General features: G+C 38.3%; 2 protein-coding genes across 12 annotated transcripts in view; both read left to right on the top strand.

Moving 5' to 3' along the window:
* elna (elastin a) overlaps positions 1-20,605 on the top strand; it is a 74,318-nt gene extending 53,713 nt beyond the window's left edge. For 5 of the 11 annotated variants that reach the window (XM_041804488.1, XM_041804465.1, XM_041804473.1 and 2 more), the window contains 26 exons: positions 97-177; positions 262-294; positions 443-523; positions 654-692; positions 1,064-1,198; positions 1,333-1,455; positions 1,592-1,711; positions 1,845-1,895; positions 3,363-3,482; positions 3,569-3,604; positions 5,162-5,164; positions 5,256-5,282; positions 5,376-5,390; positions 5,523-5,549; positions 5,695-5,721; positions 6,023-6,049; positions 6,207-6,257; positions 8,064-8,123; positions 9,803-9,877; positions 10,002-10,061; positions 10,968-11,033; positions 11,587-11,625; positions 12,089-12,145; positions 16,514-16,549; positions 18,980-19,048; positions 19,138-20,605. In XM_041804488.1, the coding sequence (XP_041660422.1) occupies positions 97-177; positions 262-294; positions 443-523; positions 654-692; positions 1,064-1,198; positions 1,333-1,455; positions 1,592-1,711; positions 1,845-1,895; positions 3,363-3,482; positions 3,569-3,604; positions 5,162-5,164; positions 5,256-5,282; positions 5,376-5,390; positions 5,523-5,549; positions 5,695-5,721; positions 6,023-6,049; positions 6,207-6,257; positions 8,064-8,123; positions 9,803-9,877; positions 10,002-10,061; positions 10,968-11,033; positions 11,587-11,625; positions 12,089-12,145; positions 16,514-16,549; positions 18,980-19,048; positions 19,138-19,184 (1,505 nt within the window). In that variant the 3' untranslated portion in view covers positions 19,185-20,605. The remainder of the gene's footprint in view (positions 1-96; positions 178-261; positions 295-442; positions 524-653; positions 693-1,063; positions 1,199-1,332; positions 1,456-1,591; positions 1,712-1,844; positions 1,896-3,362; positions 3,483-3,568; positions 3,605-5,161; positions 5,165-5,255; positions 5,283-5,375; positions 5,391-5,522; positions 5,550-5,694; positions 5,722-6,022; positions 6,050-6,206; positions 6,258-8,063; positions 8,124-9,802; positions 9,878-10,001; positions 10,062-10,967; positions 11,034-11,586; positions 11,626-12,088; positions 12,146-16,513; positions 16,550-18,979; positions 19,049-19,137) is intronic. The other 6 variants (XM_041804456.1, XM_041804496.1, XM_041804481.1 and 3 more) reach the window with 6 other exon arrangements.
* Positions 20,606-24,838: 4,233 nt separating this feature from the next.
* The window catches only part of limk1a (LIM domain kinase 1a), an 83,930-nt gene continuing 81,703 nt past the window's right edge, over positions 24,839-27,065 (top strand). Inside the window, exon 1 of the mRNA XM_041806541.1 lies at positions 24,839-25,051. Coding sequence (XP_041662475.1) covers positions 24,994-25,051 — 58 coding nt within the window. The 5' untranslated portion in view covers positions 24,839-24,993. The remainder of the gene's footprint in view (positions 25,052-27,065) is intronic.

The raw sequence follows: 27,065 nt of genomic DNA, 5'->3' as shown, positions 1-27,065 counted from the left end.
AGGCAAAACTATACTTAAGACAAGAATAGCTTCATTATATGCACTAATTAGAATAAGTACATGTGATTGATTTGAGAATAATTTATTGTATTTAAGGTCAAGGTGGTGCAGGGGTAGTTCCAGGTGTTGCTGGAGGAGCAATTCCTGGAAGAGCCCCAAGTTTACCAGGATATGGATGTAAGCATGATCTCAAAATTGTGTTTTTGAAATTTTTCTTAGATCACTTTTAAATCAAGCCTTTCTTTTGCAATTGTGTTGTAGCTTTGGCAGCTGGAGCTAAACCTCCAAATTATGGTGAGATTCTGGCCTCTACTGTCTCTCTTTCTCTCATTCATATTCATAGGGTTTTAATATGATGAAACTCTGATTTTAACTGTCTTTCTTTCATTCATACATACTGTAGCAGTGTAAATCAGAGTTGTTCTATGTGTCTCCTCTGAAGGAGTCCCAGGAACAGGATTGGGAGTCGGTGGGTTTTTAGGTGGAGCAGGACAGGGACTTCCTGGCGGTGGTGGCTATGGTGGTAAGTTTTTGATCTGATTAAGCTGACAGAAAAAGTTGCTTCAGATAAAGTGCATCTGCTGTTTACTTATTTTTGTTTAATTTTTATCAAACAAATATTTGGCCACAATCATTTGATTGCTTACTGACAGGCTATGGAACTGGTGCTGGTGTCAAACCCCCTAAATATGGTAAGAACTTCTTTTTAAGTACATATTTTCCTATTCTTTTACTCAATTGTCATCTGAAGCATTTTCATCCTTTCTGTGCAGTACATAATATCTATATCCAATAAAGGCTCAGATGAGTACAGCTGAATATGCAAATGTGGTTTTTGATGAAGGTATTTCAGAGCAAGTTCCCAGTTTTTAATGTGGCCAGAGGTTTACAGGGGGATTTGCATAGCCCAGTAGTGGGAGAATTAAATCACCAAAATCCTTTAAATTCAGAGACATTTTCACATGTGAAAAATGTATTGCAATTAATATAGTACTGTTTCCTATATGTTCATTCTTTTATTTTCTGAATAATCTTTAAATGAACTGCCTGGACCATTAACTAGGAGTTTCAGGGGGTACCGGAGTAGGGTTTGGACCTGGAGGACTGGGAGGAATAGGACTTGGTGGGGCAGGAGGTCTTCCTGGTGTAGGCACTGGAGGTGGACAGTACTCTGCTGCTGCAAAAGCTGCCAAATATGGTGAAAAAATAAGCAACTTAATATCTTAACTTTTCTAGACATTTATGTTTCAAACCTATTCTGTGATAATCTTTTTATTATTTGGTTGCCTGTGCATTCATGAATAATTCCTCTGCTCTATTTAACATATGAAGGAGTTTCTGGAGGAGCTGGAATAGGGTTAGGAGCCGGAGGACTTGGGGGTGCAGGTGGAGGATTTCCTGCTGCAGGATTAGGAGGTGGACAGTACTCTGCTGCTGCAAAAGCTGCCAAATATGGTAAGACAAATAAACACATACAAAATACAGCAATAATTTCTGAATTTTAACAAATTAATCACATTTTTTTATTTTACTTGTCGTAAGTTCACCTTGCCAATTCACTTAATTGGCATAATGCTTTTCCCATAATCAGGAGTTTCAGGAGGTCCTGGAGTAGGGTTAGGAGGTGCAGGACTGGGGGGAGCAGGAGGACTGCCTGGTGGTGTCCCTGGAGGTGTACAATACTCTGCTGCAGCAAAAGCTGCTAAATATGGTAAGTATAATAGGAGCACACATATTAAACATATCAGAGTTACATCAGTATATGAGTTCTTATGAGGACAAATAAGAGTCTACTCTCAGATTTTCATGTGAAAGACCCAATTTTTTTTGTTACTGTTTATAAGGTTTGACAGGAGGAGTTGGGACGGGAGGACCTGGAGGGGTTGGGGTTCAAGGTAATGTATATATGTCTGGTAAGACTGAAGAGCTAATGTTTAAATCCCAGGATTTGTTGTCTTTTTACTGATCATACAAAGAGACAATACTGAAAACTTTTTCACTGATTCTGTTTTTTAAAAATCTGAAGTAGACTTATTAAAAAGAAACGAGCTTATGTTGACTTAATTGTGTTCTCACACTGACTTCAAAACTTTCCTCCATCATGATTTTTTTGGAACAGGTTTTAATTTTCTTGGGTGTGTGTGTGCGTGCGTGTGTGTGTGTGTGTGTGAATGTGCATTCTTCCGGGTCATTTAAATGGGGGATTGACTATACAGAACAGTGGCTACAGGTTCTTTTTTCTTTGTCGTTCTGGCTCTCCCTCTCTCTCTCTATTTTGCACACTGAAACTTGACTTTAAACACCTTGAATTGGCCATGTATTGTATGGATATCAAACAGTCACAGATAAAGACCAAAATCTGACCAAAATTCAGCCACATAACAGAGGCTGAATTGAAAAGTTGCACCCTATTGCTCCAACTTGACACAGTGTGATGCATTAGCTTGTGCAAATAACCTAAATATGTGAAGATGTCTGCTAGGATGAATCTATCCAGTGTTTTCACTTTCAGTGACTGATAGAGCCACACAATCATCTTCACTGCTTTATTTCCATCACAGTACAATACTGTTTGCCTCTTACTGTGAATTTTTGCAATGAATAGAAAATTAACGCCTCAAACTCTGTGTGCAAGGTTTATGTGTGTAACTTTTTTTTTTAAATCAGATAACAGATCTGAAAATAAATCTGAAAATAACAGACTCTGTGTGCAAAGAGTCAAGAGACCTTTAAAGAGATGTGTGTGAGGATGTGTTTTTGTAGGTATTCCAGGGCTGAGCAGCCACCAGAACCTTTAAGCTGTTGTTGTCTGTTATTCTAGTAATGCTCAGGAAATTCTACTCAGAACACTGTTTTTGATATTTAATAAACCAGAAGTGGAAATTTTTGTCATAGAGTTTTATGGGCTTTCCATTTAGAGGATAGTTGCTTGTCCTGTCCTCTCCGTGTTGAAGAGCCTTTTGGCAAGACCCTTAACTCCTCTACTGCTCCTGAAAGCATGGCCTTTAGTGTACTGTATGTTTTATCTCACTCTCACCTTGACTGTCTAGTAAATTGCTGTCCTAGTAAGGGGAGAGTCCAGGCCCTATGTAGTAGTCCAATAACCAAAGCTATGCACTGGCTTCAGCTTCACTCATTAGAAACAGTTAATATGACAGGTCTGTAATCCAAGTTTTTGCATCCTCTTTCAACCTGACACCTGTCTATTAAATCTGGCATAGAAGGAGTTGAGTGCACAATGGGGATTTTAGTTACATTTTAGCTTTGGTTTTTCAGTATTTCATCATTACACAAACCTTTTAAACGCTTTTTGTTCAGTGGCATCAATTTGCTGACTTCCTGTTTTCTTTGTGCTGTAATAGGAGGCCTCACTGGAGCAGGACTTCCTGTGCCAGGAGCGACTCCAGGGCCAGCTGTCGGTGGTATTCCTGATGGTTCTGCTGTTGTGGTACCAGGTGGTACAGGCATCCCTCTAAAACCAGGTGATGCTTTCATCACAGTCCCTTATTTTCTTAGATAAAGCCTTTTTTTAAGTGTTCCAATCTGAACGTTCTTACTGCTCTAACAGAAAAGGATGCGGGTCCTTCTGCAACTGCTCGACCAGGTACAGTGATCAACCAAATCTGTTCATTTTTGACATTTACATGCACACCTTACAAAACACTTTATACAATGGCTGTTTACAAAAATTGGGAGGTAAAGAGAGGAGCACCACTTGAATTCAGTTCTGAAATTACAGTCCAGCTAAGGTTATCTGCATAAAGCTGTGTCATCAGCCCTTTATATTTTCTTCATCATTTTCCTGCCCACAAAGCTCATATGTTGTCTGTGTTGCGAGTGCTACTGGCTATTGACCATCTCTAGCTTACAGCCTCCCAGCAGTAACAAGGTATACCTCCCAGCTTCTACCTTTTTTACTCTATCCAACTTGAATGCCTGTTTAAAGTACAATAGATGAAACTGAATCTGTTGTCTTTGCCAGTGCCCACGTCTATTTCTGCAACTGACAAAACCCCAGAGGTCCCACAGACCAGTAAGACTCGCTGTTTGCATGAAACCTTTGAGCATAAAAAAAAATGCTGTCCTGTTTTCTAAATAAATAATGATAGTTGGAATAAAAAGCCTTTGCTACACATGTGAAATATGGGACAATAAAACTAGTATTTATGTATTTAGATTTTTTCTCCAAGAATAGACAGGTTTATGTTTTGTTTGTTCAGAGAGGGTATTACAGTTCGTGATATATGTTATAATCAGGCATATTTATAGCTTTTTATTCATAACAGATTTTGCCTGAGAAGCATATTTTTTGGTCTAAAAGTCAATAAAAGGTAGCCTTTTACCTTTGGGAGCTGCTAGTGTCGTAGCATTTTTATTGTCAGTTCCTATTAGCTGTTGATCATGTCAGAATTGACATGTATTTACAAAACAAAGTTGAAATAAGTTTGGCAAGGAGGACTTTTTTCTTATCAGTTATATTATTTTATTGAATGTTTTCTTTTTGACGGTTTCTTTCTCAGCTCTGCTTATCTTGCAAACTCTTTTGTCTTTACTAACAGCTCTGACTTCTTGATAAATTAAATTCATGCATACAATTGCTATATATAGACTGTTGGCTACTGTTAAATCTGATTTATTCATGTAGTAGACTAAGAAGTATTGTGTAAATCCTTGAATGTCGCCAAGTCATTTATTTATTTAGTTTTCTTGCTCTGCAGTGTCTTTAGAAGTTTCTTTTGAAATAATTTGCAGTTATTTTTCTTGAAATGTATTCCAGTTGTGGTTTTGTAGTAGAGTTGTTTTATATCAGCATGATCAAAATTTCAAATGAAGGTGGTTTTGATAGAAGAACAATAATGATAATATTTAATCTGCAGATATAATGCTGTGTACTTATATGAAATTGAAATAACCCACTGTAGAATGATTCAGTGGATTATCAGCTGTCATGACATGATTTTATTATTATGTTACATTTTTGTAATACTTATGCATTTCTTTCTCTTTCATTTCATGATTAGGTTTTACACATTTCTCTTTAAGGACAAATACCTCTAACAAGATATTTTTAGTTCATCATTTTAAAAGTCACTTTTACTAATGTTGCTATTTTTTGCTCTTTTTTGCACCTTGTACTCTTGTGGTGGATCTGTGAAAACAGGCGGTAGGTCAAAATATTAGCAAATTACTCTCTTAATTAATGCTCAGTGTCTGAGCCTCTTAATATGTTCTTTTGTTTTGGACTTCTTTAACAGTTGCTGGTGGGATTATTCAGCCCAGTGGTAAGCACAGCACAAAAATATTTTATCCAATCAGTCTTCAGAAAATTTACCAAGTCTAAAATGATAAATGTGATTATTTCTTCTTTTTAACAGCTGGCACCAGTGTTGGTAAATATGATAAAAGTCTCTCATATTGAGATAAAGAAAATATTGCACAACATTTTATCTTCCTCTTCATACCTTCATATATTAGAATAAAACAAAACTTAAATGTCTCATACTGTGTTTTTGATTTCACAGGTGGAGCAGGTGTTATACCCTCTGGCGGTAGGAGCAGTTTTTTTTTCTTTCACATGTTCATTTGTTAGCTGTATAAATTTTTACTGTGTGTTTTTTTAGACCTTTATTGAAATTTTTCTCTTTGTTAGTTATTATGCTGTATTAACTGATGTAACCTTTGTCTGTGTTTCAGTTGGTACAACAGGACAGGGTCAGCCCAGTAAGTGAAAAACTTTTTGTGTTTGTGATGAATAAAGTTCTGCCAGTCATCGACTGTTCAGTCTGTGCACACCTACATTTCACTTAAAATGTGAGTGATCCAAAATGAGGAAAGTGAAAGCAAATACGCTTCTCAAAAGAAAATATTAAGTCTAATCTAGTCTAATCTAATCCTGACTTGCCCTTTCAGTCTTGCCCTCACAGCAGGAAGTTTTTCTGTTTTCCTAGCAGGGAAATTTCAGGGTATAGTCAGGATGAAAAACTGTCTGTTAGTTCATGTGTTTATCTCTTCTCTTCATTAGTTGGAACAGGAGTCCAACAACCTGGAGGTAAGCCAGTATTTATGCTGTAAACGGTTAGACATGTACAAGTTTAAATGTAATACATTGATTTGACCACATGGGGGAGACAAAGACAATTCCAGCAGCCATGGTTGTTCGTGTACATGTCTTTGACTAAAATAATGCTTAATACTACTGATTTCAGCAGGTTTTGGTGTTGGCACAGTTGGCAAACCTCCTAAACCATTTTTTCCAGGTAAAATGACAAATTTTAAACTGTTGTTCATTTTGTCAAATTCTATGACTGTCCCACTCAGAAAGAATAATAAGTATCAAAAGGAATATTATTTCCACGTCTGTAGCTTTGTAACACAGATATAACAGGTTTTAATTGTGTTTCTTAAAATTTTGTTATAAATGTTTATTCATTTTTTGCCTCATGATGACAGAATATGAAGGCCTAAATAAATCCCTATTGATTTCTTATTGTTTCTTTACACAATCATTCTTAGATGGTTCTGTGAATTTTGAGCTTGAGTGGAAGATATATGAATGTGTACTGTGTTTTGTTTGTTCAGAGAAAATAGCACTTACACTGTACAGAGCATTATGTTGTCTAAAGTCACTGCTGAACTCCAAAAAAAAAATGATAACACCAATAGACCTTTATGTTTCTGCTCAATGTTTATTGATCACACTATCAAACACACAGGGCTGGTTTATCTGCAAGTTTATCTTACTGTGCACATTCTGTCTAGACAGTCATGATTCAAATATTAATCGATAAAACCAGCAGGTGCTGCATCAGGCTTTTTCTGTCCAATTATCCCTCTGATAGACTGAGCAGTCATCAGGTTTGTGTATCTGCAGATTTTGCAGCTTATGGCTATTTTTGCCTTTCAGCATTATTTTACATACGACTGACACAAAAGCAAGTCCATGGTCCAGTTTTAACTGCATTTCATTAAGTTCAGATCCATTAGTCAGTTACCAGGCAAACCTTATTGTCCCGTAGAGGGTTTTGGTAGGCTACAGGAGCACCTGCCTGACCCAGCAAGACTTTCTATGTTATAGAATAAAAGGGAAATTATTGATCAGTGCAAATTTTAATATTTGATGCAATATAAATATTCAGTGTGTCAGCCACTATGTCAGGGGTCATTAAGTACATTTGCACAAGGGCCAGACTTAGACTTGACAGGAACTCTGGGGACTTTCACATGAACAAAAATTAAATAAATATTTTGGTCTGATGGAAATATTATTGTGGTAGTATTTGTATTTTCTTTCAAAATGCAGGACATTTTTGTCATTACCAGTGAGATCTACCCCTATTATCTATAATGCAGCAGGCCACAAGGAGACAGGCCTGACAACAGGACTGTCTGGGCCCCTGAAAATCCCAGAGAAAGGGCCCTCCACAGTTGTGATTTAGCACCAGTATTAACCCATTTTGACACTTTTGACCACTTTTTGATACTTTTTGCCTCTTTAACCCAATTTTTGCAAGATTTTAACCCCTTTTGGACCACTTTTCCTGCATGTTTTATCCCCTTTGTGCCACTTGTGTCAATTTTTGCTACTTTTCTTCTAGTTTTGCCACTTTTTACCCCTTTTCACTTTTTTGCACCATTTTTTGTCATTTGTAACCAATTTTTGATACTTTATGCCCCTTTTTTGCTCTTTTACCAATTTTTTGCCTCATTTTAACATCTTTTCACAACTTTTTCTGCCCATTTTTGTCCCTTTGTGCCATTTCACAACCCATTTTGCCACCTATCACCCATTTTTGCTACTCTCTAACCTCTTTTCACCACTTTATCTGGCCATTTTTGCAGCGCTTCTGCCAACCTTAACCCTTTTTTAAATATTTACTAATTATGACAGTATATTTAAGTAAAAACAGATCAAATGTTAAGTCATGCTAAAGCTATTTTAATATTAACTGTTTGTGGGATGGATTTAACAGCTGCAGACATTTCTGAATTTAATGATCTTTCGAGGGCCGGACAGGAAGCTTTAGGGGGGCCTGATTATCAGTGCACTATGTTTTACTCCACAGGCACTGGAGTAGGTTTTGGGCATGGTGGCGTTGGATATCCCTATGGTGGAACCTATGGAGGTGTGTGCTTTATTTTAATCCAGACATACAGTCATGGATGAAAGTATTGGCACCCCTGAAATTTTTCCAGAAAATACACTATTTCTCCTGGAAAATGTTGCAATTACAATTTTTTTTGGTATCCACATGTTAATTTCATGTATGTGCATTTGAACAACACAAAAAACTGAAGATAAAAGCCAAAATTGAAATAATTTAAACACAACTCAAAAAATGGGCCGGACAAAATTATTGGCGTCCTATTAAAACTGTGGGTAAACCATTTTATTTCAGCATGTGATGCTCATTTAAACTCACCTGTGGCAAGTAGGTGCTGGAGATTAGGAAATCACACCTGAAGCCAGTTAGATTGTATAAAGTTGACTCAACCTTTGTGTTGTGTTCCTGTGTGTGTCACACCAAGCATGGAGAAGAGAAAGAAGAGCCCAGAATTGTCTGAGGACTTAAGAAGCAAAATTGTGGAAAAATATGAACAATCTCAAGGTTACAAGACCATCTCCTGAGATCTTGAAATTCCTTTGTCCACTGTGTGTAATATAATCAAGAAGTTTATAACCCATGGAACTGTAGCTAATCTCCCTGGATGTGGACAGAAGGTAGTTGTAATGGTGGATAAACATCCTCAGTGAACTTCAACACAAATTCAGGCTGTCCTGCAGACTCAGGGTGCAAAAGTGTTCGCTCGGACCATACGTCTTTATCTGAATAAGATGAAACGCTATGGCAGGAGACCGAGGAGAACCCCACTGCTGACAAAGAGACATAAAAAAGCCAGACTTTAGTTTGCAAAAAAGTACCTGAGTAAGCCTCAATCCTTCTGGGAGAACATTTTGAGGACAGATGAGACTAAGTTAGAGCTTTTTGGAAAAGCACATCATTCTACTGTTTACAGAAAATGGAATGAGGCCTACAAAGAAAATAACACAGTACCTACAGTCAAACATGGTGGAGGTTCAAAGATGTTTTGGGGTTGTTTTGCTGCCTCTGGCACTGGGTGCCTTGACTGTGTGCAAGGAATCATGAAATCTGGAGACTATCAAAATATTTTGGGCTGCAATGCAGGGCCTAGTGTCAGAAAGCTGGGTCTGCATCAGAGGTCATGGGTGTTCCAGCAGGACAATGACCCCAAACATACCTCAAAAAGCACCAAGAAATGGTTGGAGACAAAGAACTGGAGAGTTCTGAAGTGGCCAGCAATGAGTCCAGATCTAAATCCCATTGAACACCTATGGAGAGATCTCAAAATTGCTATTGCAAGAAGCACCCTACAAATCTGAGAGACCTGGAGCAGTTTGCAAAAGAAGAGTGGTCCAAAATTCCAGTTGAGAGGTGTAAGAAGCTTGGTGATGGTTTTAGGAAGAGATTGATTTCAGTTGTTTTTTCCCAAGGGTGTGTAACCAAATATTAAGTTTAGGGTGCCAACAATTTTGTTCATCCCATTTTTTTGAGTTTTGTGTAAAATTATGACAATTTTGGCTTTTTTCTTCAGTATTTCTGTGTGTTGTTCCAATGCACATAAATGAAATAAACATGTGTATACCAAAAACATTTGTGATTGCAACAATTTCTGGGAGAAATTGTGTACTTTGTGGAAAAATTCCAGGGGCGCCAATACTTTCATCCATGACTGTATAAAGATGGTCAGCAGCACTACTATATGTAACCTTTCTGTGCTTTAGTTCCTTACGGTGTTGGCACTGGTGTTGGCACTGGTGTTGGAGCTCTACCTGCAGCAAAGCCTTTAAAACCACCAGGTAAGTATTTGTTTGTGATCCTGTTTATATAAACTACCTGATCAATAGCTTAACTTAACAGTAAGAATTGTTATGTTTTCGTGTTTTGGGTATTTTTACTCTTTTTTTTTTTTTTCTTTACCAGGAACAGGAGGAGCAGTAGGAACGGGAGTAGGAATCCCACTGGCAGCAGGAGGTTATCAAGGTCAGAATACAACCATACTCAAGTTTTCAACCTTCAGAACTCAGGCATAGGGGTGATACTGTGGAAAAGACAAAACTTGAATATTTAATTATGAGGTAAAACATATATCATCATGTTTTTGACCAGCTGCCCCACACATAAAATGTAGTTAATAAGTTTTTGTGCCAGACCTTAATGGTGCTTTTCTGTCAGCATTTTTGTTTCTTTTTGTTTTTTTCAAACTCTTTTTATTGAATTTTGAACACTATAACAGACGTCATCCAGTCGCATTGGTTTATAAGGCACAGGTTTACAGCAATGTCTTAAAACACTAACCCCACCCTCCCCCCGACCCTCCCAGTTCAGGTCCGACTTGTACAGGGACTAATGAATATACACAATCAAACACACAGACACAAGACAAATCAAAAATAAATAGATAAATAAAATACAATAAAATAATACAAAATAAGATAATTATGCAGGAAAGCAGAAGACGCAGCAGTTGTAGGAGAAGAGTAAAAAGAGTGGGAGTAAGATTAATTACTCATCGTCAGAATCAGGGGTTAGATTAAGGGATTTTGCAAATGTTAGAAAGGATTCCATATATTTTGGAATGTTCTGTTATCATTTATAAACAATGTTCTCAGACTAAAAAAAATTCCCAAAATGTTCTGCCCAGTGCTAAAAATGACAGTTGGTCGCAGATGCCATCACTTTGCACTTCCTGTGCAGGAATTGGGTCAGCATGCTGATAAGCTTCTGTGTGGTCAGGAATGTCAAGTTAGATTGACACTTTGATAAGGGAAATTAACTGATGTAGTGTTTTTCCACTGATATTATAATCTATATAAGACATGTACAGAACAAAAAATATTTAACAGTTTTCATTGCTGCATTAAAATAAATTTTCTGTCTCTATTACAGGTGGGTTGGTGTATCCCTCTGGAGTTGGTTTGGGAGGTGCAGGTGGAGCCAAACCACCAAAGCCAGGTAGTGTAATAGGCCACAGGAACTTAGTGTGCTGTGAAAATAAATCTTGTCTGTATGACAAAGTTAATAAAGTTAACAATGTTGTTTTGAAATAAATGATCCTCTGTAGTGAGAACATAATCTACTCAGTGTTACATTCAGAGGAACTGAGAGGCCAAAAGAAGAACATATGTGTGAATTTAAACAGCAGTATATGCAGTCTGCTATGAAAGTTATAAAGCTCAAAGATTCAAAGCAACCAGTTCCCTGAAAGGCAGTAATCCTTGTAGTGCTGCAGCCTCGTTAGGAGTTTGTAAATGAAGCAAAACAACCACACATTTCCCAGATGTCGACTGATTTCTGTTTGCAAAAAATGTGTACAACATCAAAGTGACACAAACCCCTGGAGAGCCCTGCCCTGAAATTTCAAAACTCTGCCACAGGACATTTAGATTAAGTTACTGTGACAACACCTACAGACACAAAAATAGCTCTATCAAGTTACAATTAATGCTTATTATATGACAACATGTTTATTATTCTGATGTACTTTATTTTTCTTACATTGAAACAGGCTTTGGTAATCTTGGAGTAGGCGGTGGATATCAGCAAGGTAAGAACTGCTGCATTTTTTTTCAACTTTCTGTCTCCTTCTGTAACAGACACAAGTCCCATATCCTTTCAAAAACACACTGTCAACCCTGAAGTGAAGTTTCTGATCATGACTGCTTCCTCAGCGAGAGATGAGAGTAATCACACAGTAACAGCTGACAGTGCAGCCTCCTCGTACTAAAACTCACAGCTCTAATCCTTCCCCCAGTGATCACAGATAGTATTGTCTGTGTGGAGTGCTCCCACAGATGGTTCAATAAATCTGCTCAAACAGGAGTTCAGATTTCCAACAGAGAATAATAATTGGCTGCAAAAAATTAGGTCAAGTTGTCATGCTCACTGTAAATACTGTATGTTTAACTCTAAGTTTACTTTTTCATAAATTCTGTCATTTTACTCAATATGCAATTCTGCTGTCAAGTGGTTTGGTATTTCACCATGGTAACTGCTTTTAATCTAAACAGGTGTGGGTCAAGTTGCCCCTGGTTATGGAAGAGGTTACCCCCAACAGTACTACCAAGGTGCAGATGATGTTACTGTGTATTCCTGTTTTTGTACCCAAAAAGAGTAAAAACATGATATTGTATCGGATTTGCTCTGCTGATTATTCCTGGATAGATCAGCACAGAAAATAACAAACATTTAACATGTGTTGGTGATAAACAGCTGTCTGTTCAGTGACCTTCAGGAGCATTAATCACGTCATTAATCAATGAAAATGGCAGCAGAAGTGAACAATTTATCTTAAAAAGGTGGAGGCAAAAGAAGATATCAGAAGTGTCTGAGTTTGTGTGGATTAAGATGCATAAATAAGGCTCTCGGTTGAACATGATAAATAATGCCTCATTTTTTATTTTGTTTATGACTTTTCTATAATGAATAATCTTAAGTTATTTCATGCTTAGTTATTTAAAGGTTCATACTCATACTGATTTATTTCAAAGTTTGTCTAAAATCCCAGCATGAAGTCAGATTTTAAAAAAATCCAGCTATCTTCTGAACCAGCAAGGTTTAAAATACAGACAATTCTATTTTTCCATCCTTGTGTCTGGATCAGGGGGTGGAATAATTCGCAGCTGCACTGACACAGGTAACAGCTTAAGGTGATAAAGGACACAAAAAGCCGATCAGTCTCTTCTGATTATTTGAGGTGAAGGCATAAAGAAAGAGACAGGACTCCTGAAGGAAATTTTTGACTCCTTTAATTTATTAAAACTTTTACATTCAATCAAGAAAACAAATAATGAACGCTTCTTTAAAGACCCTGTAAAGTGAAAATAAGTCTGTATTTAGATTTGTTGTATGACCGGTCACTGCGTTATGAACCCCCAGGTCATACAACAAACCTAAATACTAACAATACCAATATCTCTAAGTTTATAAAACTAAGCTCCAAATTTATGAAAAATGAGGCAGCAAAATCTGCTCTAGGATGGTGTGGGCATGTCTCAAATGTAAAAAAAAAAATGCTACATTCTGAATAGAGGAAGGCACTAACACTATTAGCATGCCCCTTGACCTTATGTGGACCTTATGATCAGAATGCATGAACCATGTCCGTTTTCTGGCTCAAATCTCTATTATACTGTAAATTATCCATAGGCCATTGTGGCTTATAGATTTGGCAAAATTACCTCACAATGAACAAAAAAAACAGCATTTAACTGGCTGCTAACTTTCAATAAAGGCAGTGCCATCAGACGTTACTGAGATGAACTGCTCTACGATTTTATATCGAAGTGTTAGAGGAGCGGGGTCATTTCCCACCCTGCCAAGAAAGAGTTTACAAACTTTCTAACGGTCAAAATTAATAATTCAGTCGCATGTAGATCTCAATGTTTTCACATGTTTACAGCAAACATATTCTAACATACGGTGCCATGAAAAAGTATTTGCCCCCTTTGTTATTCCTGATGTATTTGCATATTTATCACACTTAAAAGTTTCAGATCATCAAACCAGTGTTTATATTTCACAAGATAACCCAAGTAAATACAAAATGCAGTGTCTTAATGATTATTTAATTTTTTAAGGGGGAAAAAATCCAAACCTGTCTTGCCTTCCGTGAAAAAGTGATCGCCCCCCCCTTGTTAAATCATGAGTTAACTGTGATTAACCACAGTTCTTGGAAAGCTGAGTTCAATTTCACTGGCCACACCCAGGCCTGATTACCGCCAGATCTGTTGAATCAACAAATCACTAAAATAGAAGCTGTCAGACTAGTGAAGTTGGTTACAAGATCTCAAAAAGAAACACATCATGCCACGATACAAAGAAATTCAAGAACAAATGAAAAAAACAAAGTGATTGAAATCTTTCAGTCTGGAAAGGTTACAAAGCCATTCCCAAGGCTCTGGGACTCCAGCGAACCACAATCAGAGTCATTATCCCCAAATGGAGATAACTGGGAACAGGGGTGAACCTTCCCAGGAGTGGTTGGCCAACCAAAATGAGTCCAAGAGTGCAACTCGACTCATCCAAGAGGTCACAAAAGAACCCAGAACAACATCCAAAGACCTGTAGGCCTCAGTGGTCTCAGTTAAGGTCAGTGTTCATGACTCAACCATAAGAAAGCAAAAATGGCATCCATGGGAGAGTTCCAAGGCCAAAACCACTGCTGACAAAAAAAGAACACAAAGGCTCATCTCACATTTGCCAAAAAACATCTTGAGACTTTTGGAGAAATGTTCTGTGGACTGACAAGACAAAAGTTGAACTTTTTGGAGGTTGTGCAGTCCGTTACATCTGGAGTGAAAATAGCACAGCATTTGATAAAAAGAGCATCATGCCAACAGTCAAACATGGTGGTGGCAGTGTGATGGTCTAGGGCTGCTTTGCTGTTTCAGGACCTTGACCACTTGCTGTGTTTGATGGAACAATGAATTCTGCTGTCTACCAGAAAATTCTGAAGACCAATGTCCGGCCATCAGTTCATGCCCTCAAGCTCAAGCACTCTTGGGTTATGCAGCGGGACAACAACCCAAAAAATACCAGCAATTCCACCTCTGAATGAGTCAGAATAAACAGAATTAAGGTTTTGGAGGGGCCAAGTCAAAGTCCAGACTTGACTCCAATTGAGATGCTGTGGTGTGACCTTTAATGGGCAGATCATGCTGGAAAACCCTCCAATATGGCTGAGTTAAAACAATTCTGCAAAGAAGAGTGGGCCAAAATTCCTCCACAGTGATGCGAAAGACTCATAACCAGTTATCGCAAACGCTTGATTTCAGTTATTGCTGCAAAGGGTGGCACAACCAGTCATTAGGCCTAGGGGGACAATTACTTTTTCACACACGGCCAGATAGGTTTGGATTTTCTTCCCCCCTTAAAAAATTATATAATCATTCAGACACTCCATTTTGTATTTACTTGGGTTGTCTTTGTGAAATATAAAAATTGATTTGATGATCTGAAACATTTTAGTGTGATAAATATGCAAATACATCAGGAATCAGAAAGGGGGCAAATACTTTTTCACGGCTCTGTATTTAGTGTGTTATGACACAAAACTTGGATTTCACTTTACAGGGTCTTTAAGGCCCATTAGCCCTCTTGTTTTGAAAAGTGAAGTTGACCTGCCCTTTCTCCTTCCCTTTATGCTGTCCTTTGTCAGCTAAACCTAATTCAACATCAGCCTCCTCTGTATGTGTATTAATGAAATCTCCCACATCAAAAATGCCAGTTTCCAGCCTTTAATACTGCCCATCTCACTTTAAACTTGAAAAGTCCCGATTTTGTGCTGTTTTAAATTGTGTAGCAAGTACAAATACAATTCTGAGTAGTTTTATCAATGAAAACTTGATGTTTGTCCATGAAAAACAATTTAATTAAGGGCTTTTCAATTTTTAGTGTCAGATCATTAAACTTCATTTTTTCCAGCTTGTTAATTCACATGGGAGGCTGAGTTTGCAAAAGGAATTAATTTGTGTTTGAGTTATGACCAGACGCATTTTTCACCCTGAGCACCCAATTACATAGAGATTAATTTGATTACTACAGACAGTGGAGCAAATTTATATCAAACTTTTTAATGTTATAAATGTTCCCATCCAGAAATACATCCAAAGAAAATTTGGCTGTGCAGTCTGTGTCAGAGCTCAGTTTGTTAAATTATCTACAGCTAAATGGGTTTTAAAAATATTTTATACCAAACATAGACGAAGGGCAGACTCACACTAGGTAGTCCAGACTATGCCCTAGTATGTTTGACCTGACAGACCAGTTTGTTTGAGCACTGTTTCCTGCTGTACTTAAGTGCAGTACACTTCCTTGGCCCTGGCATGGTTGGAAGAGCTTCTACATGGTATTCGAGCATATGCAGTGTGGACATGATGTATAAATGATACAAACCAATGCTCAGCCTTTAATGATAGAGGAATTCGGAGGTGTTATAAGGATGTATCTGACCAAGTCAACCCAACAAAAGCCTTAAACCCAATAAAGTGATCTCTGAGTTGGTCTGACTCTAAAACTATGTTCTTTTAAGCAAAGTCACACATGTTGCATATTACAATGCAATGATAATTTTATTTAAGAGATCACCATGCTCAGGCTTGACTAGGCCTGGAAGAATGTAAATGCAGGCAAGCAGAGGATTGGGTAGGGGACAATCATGTTTTGGCACAGTATAGGGCAACTAGGCCTGGTGTGAGTGTGCCCTAAGTTGCCGTACTCTTTAGAGACAGAAAACATGGTTTTAGCTTTATTCCTTAAAAACATTGAGAGCCTCTGATCAGACAACTCGGTGAAGAGAATAGAGCCTCCCATGTGATTTACTCTCTAGTAAATATTTTTTCAACATTAGAAGACTTATTTAGTGAGAGAGGTCCAGAGTGCTTCTACCCAAGGATTAGTCTAAGAGCATCATCTCATTTTCCCTTTTGTTTTAGGTGGATACGTACCAGCACCTCTGACTCCGCAACAAGGTACCAAACACCTCACCTCCTCACATCTGTCATGGCACCTAAAAATCATTTGATTTCAAAGTGATACTTGTTGATCTGGTCTTAGATTGTAATCTGGGCTAAAATCTGATTTTAGCTGTTTCTGTGTTATTTGGCAGAGGATAGAAATATGTCAGATTATTTGGATGAGATTTGAAACTGTGTGGTTTGGTACTGTGTGTGCTTCTTGGTGCAGATGGCACGGCACGACTGGTATGAACAATAATCTTCATTTTCCTGAACACTGGAGATTATTGCTGGTTGGATTATTTCAAGGAAAGCACTTGTGCTTTCTTAGATAGCTCTATCCTACAGGTTTAAACCCTCACAGCATGTGCACGCTGTAGTATTGAGAATGCTTTTGAATGTTAAAAAAAATAAATGACTAAGTCTTACAAAAGAAATACTTTTGAAAATCCCATTACAAATGCATGAAGGCTTGAATAAAAGATGAAGAACATAATATAAATCTAAACAAACTTCCAAAGCTGTGAGCAGGACAGTTCAGTCAGTCGGTACGTTTACATGCATACACTGAGCTGTGGTTGAAGCTTGATTTGGATCTTTAACTGGAGCAGGCTCAGAATGCCTAGATCAGTTTGGGTCTGATTAGACATATACGTGCAAGAGTACATTGATCTCCAACCACATTGTCTCAGTGTGTTAGTCTGACTTTGAGAAATTCAGTTTAGTATGATTTCAGACAGACTCATTTGTTTACATGCATTTTAAACATCCAGTTTCAGCAAGACAGTCTTGCTGCAGATCTTTCTTCTCTACCGGCCAGTCTCACAGACCATTCATCTGAAATGCAGTATATCTCAGAACAAAACCGCCGTAATTTGCTGCTACAATGAATTTCCAGTTTTTTTAATTCAACTTTGAATATCAACAAAGCCTGGCAGTTACATTCTTAAAATAACCACATTGCAAAAGTGACAGAAAAATCATTTTTATAAATGAAAAAGAGAAAAAGGTCAGAGGTCTAATCTGGTATGAAACTTTGTATAGACCCATTTTAGCAGTAGTTTACACAGACAGTGCTTAGTTTCATTATCTTTAGCGATAGCTAACATAGCTACGTTGGCTTCTCAATTAAAGTTACTACATAAACAAATGTAGCTACATTAGCTTTAGCAACGTGACCTCTAACAAATGTATCTAAAGCTAATTAAGCTATATTGCTAAAGTAGATACGTGGCTGCTTTGTGATCTTAGCTATAGCTATGTTTGCTACACAGCTCTGTTATCTGCGTAGCTTACACAGCTAACATAGCTATGTAAACTATGCTTGCTGCATTAGAATGTTTTCATGGAGGACAAGCCTTTCTTCCTGTAAGCAGTCTCAGCTTTATTAAATGTTTTGTAATCAGCTTTTGCAGGTCAGGTTTTTAACTTTTGGTATCCAAACTCTAAATGGAAAGTTTAATCCAGTTTCATTTTGAAAGTTTTTGTGTGTTCTTAGATATGTGGCGTCTCTGAATGGTCTATGATAGTAGAAGTCAGAGATGTACAGTCTGCAACCAGACCCCTCGCAGTTTCAATGAGACTAACAATAACTTGACTTTTTCCTATGTACATGTAATTGTACTGACTGTTGTTTTGAGATGTTAAAACTGTCTGCTACTACTAAGGTTGGAAATGAGGGAAATGACCCTGTGTTAGGCTTAGTGTTAGGATGAGGCGTGCACCAACAGAAATACACTAAATCAGACAGTGCAGATATTGGACTGGCTAAGAGAGAGGGCTAGGCTGTAGGATGCTGGCTTTTAAATCTTGGAGAGAAAATGGGCCCAGGCACTCTAGATCTGGCATGATCCATTATCAACTTCTCTGCACCTTGAAGATGAAATATATACATTAGTGCATGAACAAGCATATTCATAAACAGTATGCAGAGTCTGTCACACACTGTGTTAGCTTTGATGGCTTATAAGATTTCGTTTGAGCCAGTGAATCAGAAACATTTGTTTATAACTGTCAGCTATAAAACTAGATAATTTTGGTGTGACAAGTCGGTTTTATATTTAATGGCAGCTTAAGTTACATCTTGGTAAAATCCCAAGGCACAAATCAAGTTCTTTGATTTGTTGTGGTCTAGTTGCCATCAGTTACTGTGTGTGACATCATTTTCTATCTGTCTTGTAAACATAACAGACCTTATAAACAGTGATGGACATTCACTTTAGTTTTGTGAGTTGCTAAGTGCGTACAGCCCACATAAGCACCTGTATTTACCTGTTAGAGGGCATTTTAAGACCCTCAGCTAAAATGTATGGTAGCTTCTCTAGGAGGCTGGTGGTGTTGAATCTATGCTGTCATCACACACCAAACACCCTCTCAACACAAATGTTTTTGAACATCTTTGGTCATTATACTGTTCTTTATTCATTTTTCTTTCTGTTACTGCAGCCAAAGCAGCCAAGTACGGGCCACTGCAGGGCTTCCTTGGTGGTGTAGGAGGGGTAGGGGTCTACAGAGGTTCGACATTTGATCAACTCCTCTGAAGTTTTAATGAACTACAAATGTATACAAAGACTGAGCTGTAACCCTCTCGCTCTGTGCTGCAGGTGGAGTTGCAGGATGCCAGGGCAAATACTGTGGGAGGAGGAAGTAGAGGATCTCTTGGGATCCAGTGTGACCTCAAGAAACCATGGTGCTACTGCATGATTGAGAATGTACATTTTATATGCAAACCCCATTAAATCATGTAAAGATGTTTTTTTTTATTTACTTGACTTTAAAGTCTGTTTTTATACAAAACCCACCGACCCAGAATTTTGTACACATTCTGATGTGATGTATGTTATGGATAGTGCCTCTAATCATTAAGCTTTATCTGCACCAGCCTAGTTATAATACAAAGAGAGTGTTTGTGTCACTTTGAGTTCTTGTGCATTCATGTGTATGCGTGTTTTAACTGTACTGTTGTGCTTAAGACTGTCTGAACCATCCGCTGCCAGTGTGACCCATGAATGATCTTCCTCCTGGTTTGAATCAATAAGCACAGTGACCTGTCGTCAGTGTCACAGCCCATGCTGTTTCACCTCCCCGTGTCAGAGGGTCGTGTCGGACGAGACTCGTCCAGAAAGTGATGAAATGTGGCCAATCCCAGCATTGTTTCTGCTCCCCCATCTTCTCTGTGGCTATTTTTAGACCTGCTGGGTTTGAAGCAGCGGGAACCGACGCTCGGGCCAACCCATCTGCTCTCAGTAACTTTGCTGATTCTAGTTGCTATGCAGTCCAATTTCCCAGCTCTTTTAGTGTTTGAAAACTTGTGATGTATGAAGAGCAGTTTGTGCTCTGAGCTAAAGACAATCATAAAAGGGGTTAGCTCCCTACTTGGTTTATAAAAACCAAAGGAAGAGCAGTGTCGCCTTTAGATCCACCTATAATGAAATATGCTTGAGATACTACTTGGGCGTGTTTAATTTTATGAATGAATGTTTAATCGTGTGCTTCTGTCCAGTATTGCGTTCCTTAGTCTGCTTCTATAGTTTAGTCTCATTGCAGCAGTAGTTATTGACATTTATGTAACTTCTGTAACTTCTTGCACCAGCTTGACTCATAGCTTTATTGTTATCAGGAATGTGTGATCATAAAAACAGTCCTTGGCTTCTGCATTTATTCATGTTTAGAGTTGTTATACAGAGCAAGACTTGGGTGTGTTCATGTGAGACATAAAGCTCCCACTGTTCTTCATTTACTTGAGCTGCTTTAACAAAAGGCTTACTGACCAAAGGTTCATGAGCGCTGTTGCAAACCTTTTTTCTGTAATTGTGTACTGTATTTTGTACTAATTTGATGTAAGCTGGCCTCAGTTCCTTCACTCTGTGTTGTGTAAGAACTGTATTTGAGCCTTGCTCGTCCTGTGCCGTGGGATACTCTTAATCTTTATTTAAAAACTGTTTTTAGAAGGAGGAACAGTGTGGATTTGCACTTTTTTTATTTCCACGACACACATGTGACTTGTTCCCAGATATCCTGGCATTTTATTTGCTTCTTTAAGTAACAAAAATAAAATGTGTTAAAAGGTGATATGCCGGTTTTGTTTTTCTTTCTTTGTGTAGAGCATTCCTCTGCAGCAGCATCTCATCCTGTGAGCTGATCAGAACCACCTGGTCGTTGGTGTCCCGGGAGATCAGTGTGCTATAAGTCACATACCACAGGACCAGAATACGTTAAGTTCTGACTAAGAAGATCTTTGTCCCTCCAAATCTTTGTTGTCTTTTACTGGGCAAACATGACCAGGATTTATTGCTTTTAACAGCTGATATATGTATGTATGACTTGGCAGAGCCATTTAATGAAATGGCAAGGAAATTCCAGTTGTAAAGTGGACATTTTTCCAGTTGTGACTATAAACTCTGGTCTTGTTGAGCCAGCTGGAAATTATGAACTCATGCTGCTGCTCCTTGAGGTTCTCCTGAGAAACCGTGAGGCTTGAGAAAAATTTTTAAAATGTTTTTCATCTCCCAAAGTGCTTCAAGCTAAAACTATTTAAAACTAAAATAAGAAAGAGCATTTTATTCAAACTAAACTAACAAACCAGCAGTGAAAATTAATTCAAACTAAAGTGAAATTTATAACAAAAGGTAAAAACTAAATAAAATAAAATAAAATGAAAAATCTGAAACTATTATAACCTTGGTTTACTGTACAGTATAGGTCAACATGGGTTTTTTGGCTGAAAGGGCCATCAGAGCTGAACTCTTGTGTCTTAATAACAAAAAGTTCCTCTGAACTGTTGAAGGACTAAAAGTTCTCTCTGAAAACAAAAAACAAAACCCATAGACTTACTGCTTATGAATTTTATTTTCAGCTTTCACTGAATGTGATGTTTTCACCAGCTCGAGTCCTGTTCATAAATACCAAATATTCAATCGCTCTTCATTGCGTTAACCCTTTAAATGCCAGTTTATGTGCATAATGGTCTCATAACAAATCAATGGTTTGTCTGTTTCCATGCCGCTGCATCAAAGTGTTTTTACACATGCACAGTTTCAGAGAAACTTACCAAGGTGCTGTTAACTTGATAAAAGTTCAGTTATCTATGTAGGTCAAACGTGTAAAGCAATGACGTGTTCTGTGATTTCATGTCTCTCTCTCTCTCACTATTACACACACAATGTGCCCTCACAACAATGTAGGCCCCTCTAATACACATAAAAAAAACATGCTCTATGTTTTATTCTCATATATATAAGCGTGATGCATCAGAGAGGTGTAATGTAGTATGTTTATTCAGTCTTAAGGCTCGTTTGTGCACAAGCACGTGAGTGTGTAATTGAGTGGTGTGGAGAGCGTTATTATGATTGTGTGTGGGGACCAGTGTCGAGCTCCACAGGGACTTTTTGTCCTTAGTGTTGAGTGACCCTGTTTTTACAAAATACTATGAATACAGAATACTTATTTCAACAGTCATAATTCAAATTTAAAAGGATAGCAAAAATGCAAAGTTCCACTAACAATAGCTTTATCTGCTTTCATCTCTTTATAACCAACATTAAACCCCCTTATCGCTCTGTCACTTTTGTTTCAAGTGCTTAACTCTCAGCTAACGTGCAAACGGTTTGTATCTCTTTAAACTGCTTGACCTTAAGTCTTTAACCAGAAAAAAAGTTAGAAAACATAACTGCTTTTATATTCTTACTGCTTTTATAACTGCTATTATATTTCAGGGCAGACTTCCTAGGAAATGAATTATATTATTAGTGATAAGCCTACAATTAAACCCATAAACCCTTATTTATGGCCTACCTTCTCATTGCACAAGAAATTATAAGAATTCCGACTAAGATCAAATCATCATCTGTTTCTCCCCTGCTTTCCCTTACCTGCACACACAAAGCAATCCTGCCACACTGCTTTCAGGATTCAAACAAAGAGAGGGCATAACTGCCCACAACTGACCTTATAAAGGCAGGAATCACTACCTGACCTACCTACAGAGGGGTTGCTTCTGCCTTCACACATAGTTTAAAAATGCTCAATATAATGTGTTGCATCAGCTAGTTCAGTTTTCAAAAGTGCACCCAGTACTTCAATATATGTTCACTCAATATTAATCAAGTTTGAGGCCCCGTCCACAAATTCAGGAGTATACGCAAAAGTTTTTTGTTGTATGGGTGTTTCAACATGGAAACGGCGTTTTGGGTGACTGTAAACAATACTTTTTGAAAACAGGTCCCAGAGTGCACAAATCCGTAAACGACTACTGTTTCATCTCCGTGTGGACGGCCAAGCGCATCTTTCTTGAAACGATTATGTCACACATAGCTTAGCTCTCTTACGACGCCTACGCGGGTCTGACCAAAACAACAATGGCTGATTACAGGGTTGTGTTCGTGCTGCAGAAGCTACTGATCTTGTAATGGCTTTTACAGCAAAATCTGTTGCTCCTTTACCACCAGAGCGAAACGCATACACTGTATGTTCTTAAATCCAATGCAGAGAACAACCAGAAGGGCAGCTAGAAGAAAGTTTGGGTCAGTTTTCTGTGATCTTCTTATCTCTTTTGGTCCATTTCCGTGGCAGCAATACAGCGCCACATACAGGCTTGGCATATGCACTACAGCGTTTTCAGTCGTTTTAGTGGTTACATGATTACGCAGATATTTCCTGAAACGATCCCGTCTTTAAAGAAAACTTTTTCAAAACGAAACGGCTCCGTGTGAACACGGCCTAACTTTCCCTGCTATCCCCCTTGTATACGCCCCTCCCCCAACCCTCCAGGCAAACAGCAGAACTTCCTGCTGTGAGAGACAAGTGTGAAAGAGAAAGCCAAGAAATTTTGGGAGGTTCCCATGTGTGAATAAGACACTTTTTTGTTACCTTAGCCTCAGTAAAAGAAACAACATAACTGTTTTTTCTTTTTAATCTTGATGAGCACGTCAACTGCTTGTAACCTTAAGATTTTAATTCATTTAATTTCGTCCATTTCTCTGATACTCCCAGAACTTCCTGTGTCTCTTTCTCTTCCTAAAGTAAGTGCTTAAACTCAAGTGTCACTCTTACATTTTACAAACAACGAACATATTTAGGTTGCTTCAAAGACTAAAAAAGAGACTATGCCATTGCAAATTTGTGCGCCTGTGAACTGAATATGATTCCCTTTCTTGTTTAAAAAAGGGAAAAGCATAAATTAAAAGATAAGAACATTTGATAGATATCTTGTAAAACAGGGGAGTCAAACTCAAGGCCTGGGGGCCTAATCCGGCCTGTGGTACAGTTACACCTGGCCCGCAAGGTCACATCATATTCTCATTATAACGGGCCTAAACATGAGGTCTGCAGATTTCCTCCAGTATTAAAATTTAAACTTAACCTTGATGATATGAAATATCCTAAAGTCATTTAAAAAAAATGGAGTAAAAATAACTAGATCAAAAGAAATGTGGGAAAACAAATTCATTTGTGTTTTTTATTTAATATTTTCTTTTTTGCATTGCACAATTATGACTTCAATAAACTATTTGGACTTTATTTCATATTTTGACCATTTTCAATATATTATTTTTACTTTTTGTCTCATACTTTGACCTATTCAAATCATAATTTTGGCTTTATCTAATATTTTGACCTTTTCAGTTTGTGATTTGGACATTCTAGCTCATATTTTAAATGGTCGATTTATCATTTTTGATTTTTATATCAAATTTTGACCTTCACAATTGATTATTTTGACTTTTTATCTAATATTTTGACCTTTTGAATTTATTATTCAACCTTGATATCATATTTTGACCTTGTAGGTGCACCATTTTCAATTTTAAGCCATATTTTTGCCTTAAAACATGATTGTGACTTTCTATATTTGTCTATTAAAAGCATTATTTTAACATCTAATTTTGTGTTTGGACCTTTAGAAAAAATAAGTTTGACTTTTTATCTCAGATTTTGAACTTTTAACTAGTCATATTGACTTTTTAAATCACAACATCATTTATCATCATTGGTAACTTTTTCCCAATAATTTATAACTGGCGAAAATGAGTTGACAGTTATATGTGGACCCTTTTAGGCCCTCAGGTCAGACTTTGGTTCAGAATCCGGCCCCTTCTGTGACTGAGTTGACACCCCTGTATGTAAAACCAAGCCCACAGTGGGTCTTTTTCTGCACCGTCTCTTCCTCATACCCACTCCTCCCCGCCCCGTTAAACCGGGGAGTGTTCCTGGTTGGCCGGCCTGGGTCTTCCTCTCCCAGCTCCGGAGCTTCATTGGTCAGCGGCTCTCTTGAATGAAGCGCCGCAGAAACGTGCAGTAAGAGCAGGAGAGGAGGAACCTCTGTGTGCCGCCGCAGGGAGCTACCGACAGCACAGCAACACGACCGCCGGGCGGGCTGCGGTGGTGGAGGTGGTCGCACACCGGTTATCTGTCGACCAGAGGCGGCTGGCTCTGTCCCGGAGCTCGGTGTCTGAGAGTGAATGAGGTTGATGCTGCTGTGCTGCACCTGGAAGGACGAACGCATGGGAGAGGAGGAAGGTAAGAGGGCTGCTGAGGGGGTACAGAGCCACGGTGTTGTGTATCTGCATGCGGCTGAGGGGCGGGAGATGCAGATACACAACACCGTTACCGCTGCTGCTGTAAACACAGAGGGTGCACTACTAGAATAAGCTGTTAACACTTTGCCTTGCCTTGTTCTTTGGGCGTTTACTGTCACCAGACATTGGTGTTTCATCGGTGTGAGGGCAGGGAGCGTCAGGCTTCATGAACACAGTGTGCTGCCAGTGAAGCCATGTTTCCTCTCAAGTAGATACACCCGTCATGTTTGGATGCAGTGCTCACCCTTAGGCCATGTACGAGGTTCATTGGCAGTACATCCTCCAATATAGATAAATATATAACCTACATAACATATCGTTGTACTCATAAAATAAAAGGTTTCAAAGGCTGATTCACAACAAAATTATAGATTTATTGCTGGCTCCATAAGGTCAAAAAGTTGTACTTCAGTAGGCTGTTTGGTTTGGTAAAGCCTGTGAATTTAGAGTGTACTAACAGTGTAAAGACTGTAGATAAACAGTGTTTTATTATTGCTTATGTGTTGGAAGGGGTATGAAATGGAGCGTAAACACTACCCCCATGTTTCACTGCCTAATACATGTCAACATTGCAATATCCTGGTGGTCATACAGAATCACTTTTGCAACAGTTCTATGATTGATTAAGTTGTAATATATATGAAAAAAATGGTTTTCTGGTCTGTAAAATGAGGTTAAAGTCTGCCCTTTGTTGCTCATGTCAAATATGATGTAATTCAGTTCTCTGTATTACTGTGGTGAATTTCTAAATGTTCTTGCACTAATGCTGTCCTCTGTGTGTGGTTGTCTTGCTGATGATAATTGACAGAGCACACTGTAGCTGTCAGTCAGCTTCACTGACTTTGACAATAGTCCCTCCCTGTGCTGACTCACTTTGCATTATAGAAAGTTGAGCTCATCTGATGAAACTGCTGCCACTTTAAGTGACAAACTTGTGTTTGACGGGTGGGGCATCTTGTCCTATATACCTGCTTAGGTTACACAGTTTGTTTGCGCACTTCTAAAGAAGATTTTTTGTCCTTTGAGATGTTTGCATGAGAACAGAACCCCCCATAAATCAAGAACCTAGACATAACACTATTTAATGTAAAAGTGAGGTTATGGGAGCGGAGAGAAAAGGCATTAGCACAAAGCAGACCTGCCAACCAACCAATAGGATCAATAAAAGAACCACAGTCCAGCAGGATGTTACAGTAATGAGCTGCCTGAGCCAACCTCTGCCATCAAAGCTCTCATGATACAGCGGGATGAAATATTGTGTTGTAAGAATCATATCTGCCTTTAAATGCTGTCTCATAGAGCTGTGATGATGTTAGTGTTGCTGTAATGCATTAAGGAGCTTATGTTGCCTATGAAAGTCCAAATAATGCAGCATAAAAAGCAGTGCATTAGTAATTGACTTTGTGTAGGGATGGGCAGTGTTGAGGTTTCAATATCTGTTTAGCATCTGTATCATCCATTATTGGCTCTGTTGATCATCAACCATAGTCAAGGGGTGGTGAAAAAAGTAGGAATGCATGCACTGATTGTGAAAATGAGGGCTGATAACAATGCTTGAAATTACAGCCTAGCCGATCCCCAAAAACTGGTACCAATTTCTTCCCCGCAAAAAGTGAAAGTCTTCTTTGATTCTGCAGTTAGCTGTGCTAGATGCCAGCAGTAACTTGATTGGACACAATAGATAAACATTGACTGATATCTATTCATGCCATATCATTTGCCAGTGGCTCTTGTGCTCATTGGCTTCCTCTATCAGGTCTTCCCAGGGGACAGTAAGTTCTATTATGACCACCTGTTGGACGCCTCTGGGGTTAGGACCAGATCTGTCCTGAGTGTCCTGAGCTGCCAGTTGCAATTTAAATTTTTGTCCATATCACCCAGCCCTGATTTTGAGTAGCCTAAATTGTATTTATTAGAGCCAGAAACATGATAGTCTACAACCAAGAATAATTATT

This window comes from Cheilinus undulatus, linkage group 2 (assembly GCF_018320785.1).
Source record: "Cheilinus undulatus linkage group 2, ASM1832078v1, whole genome shotgun sequence".
Taxonomy (NCBI): domain Eukaryota; kingdom Metazoa; phylum Chordata; class Actinopteri; order Labriformes; family Labridae; genus Cheilinus; species Cheilinus undulatus.
The sequence above is the reverse complement of the archived record's forward strand: the minus strand, read 5'-3'. Positions and strand labels throughout refer to the sequence as shown.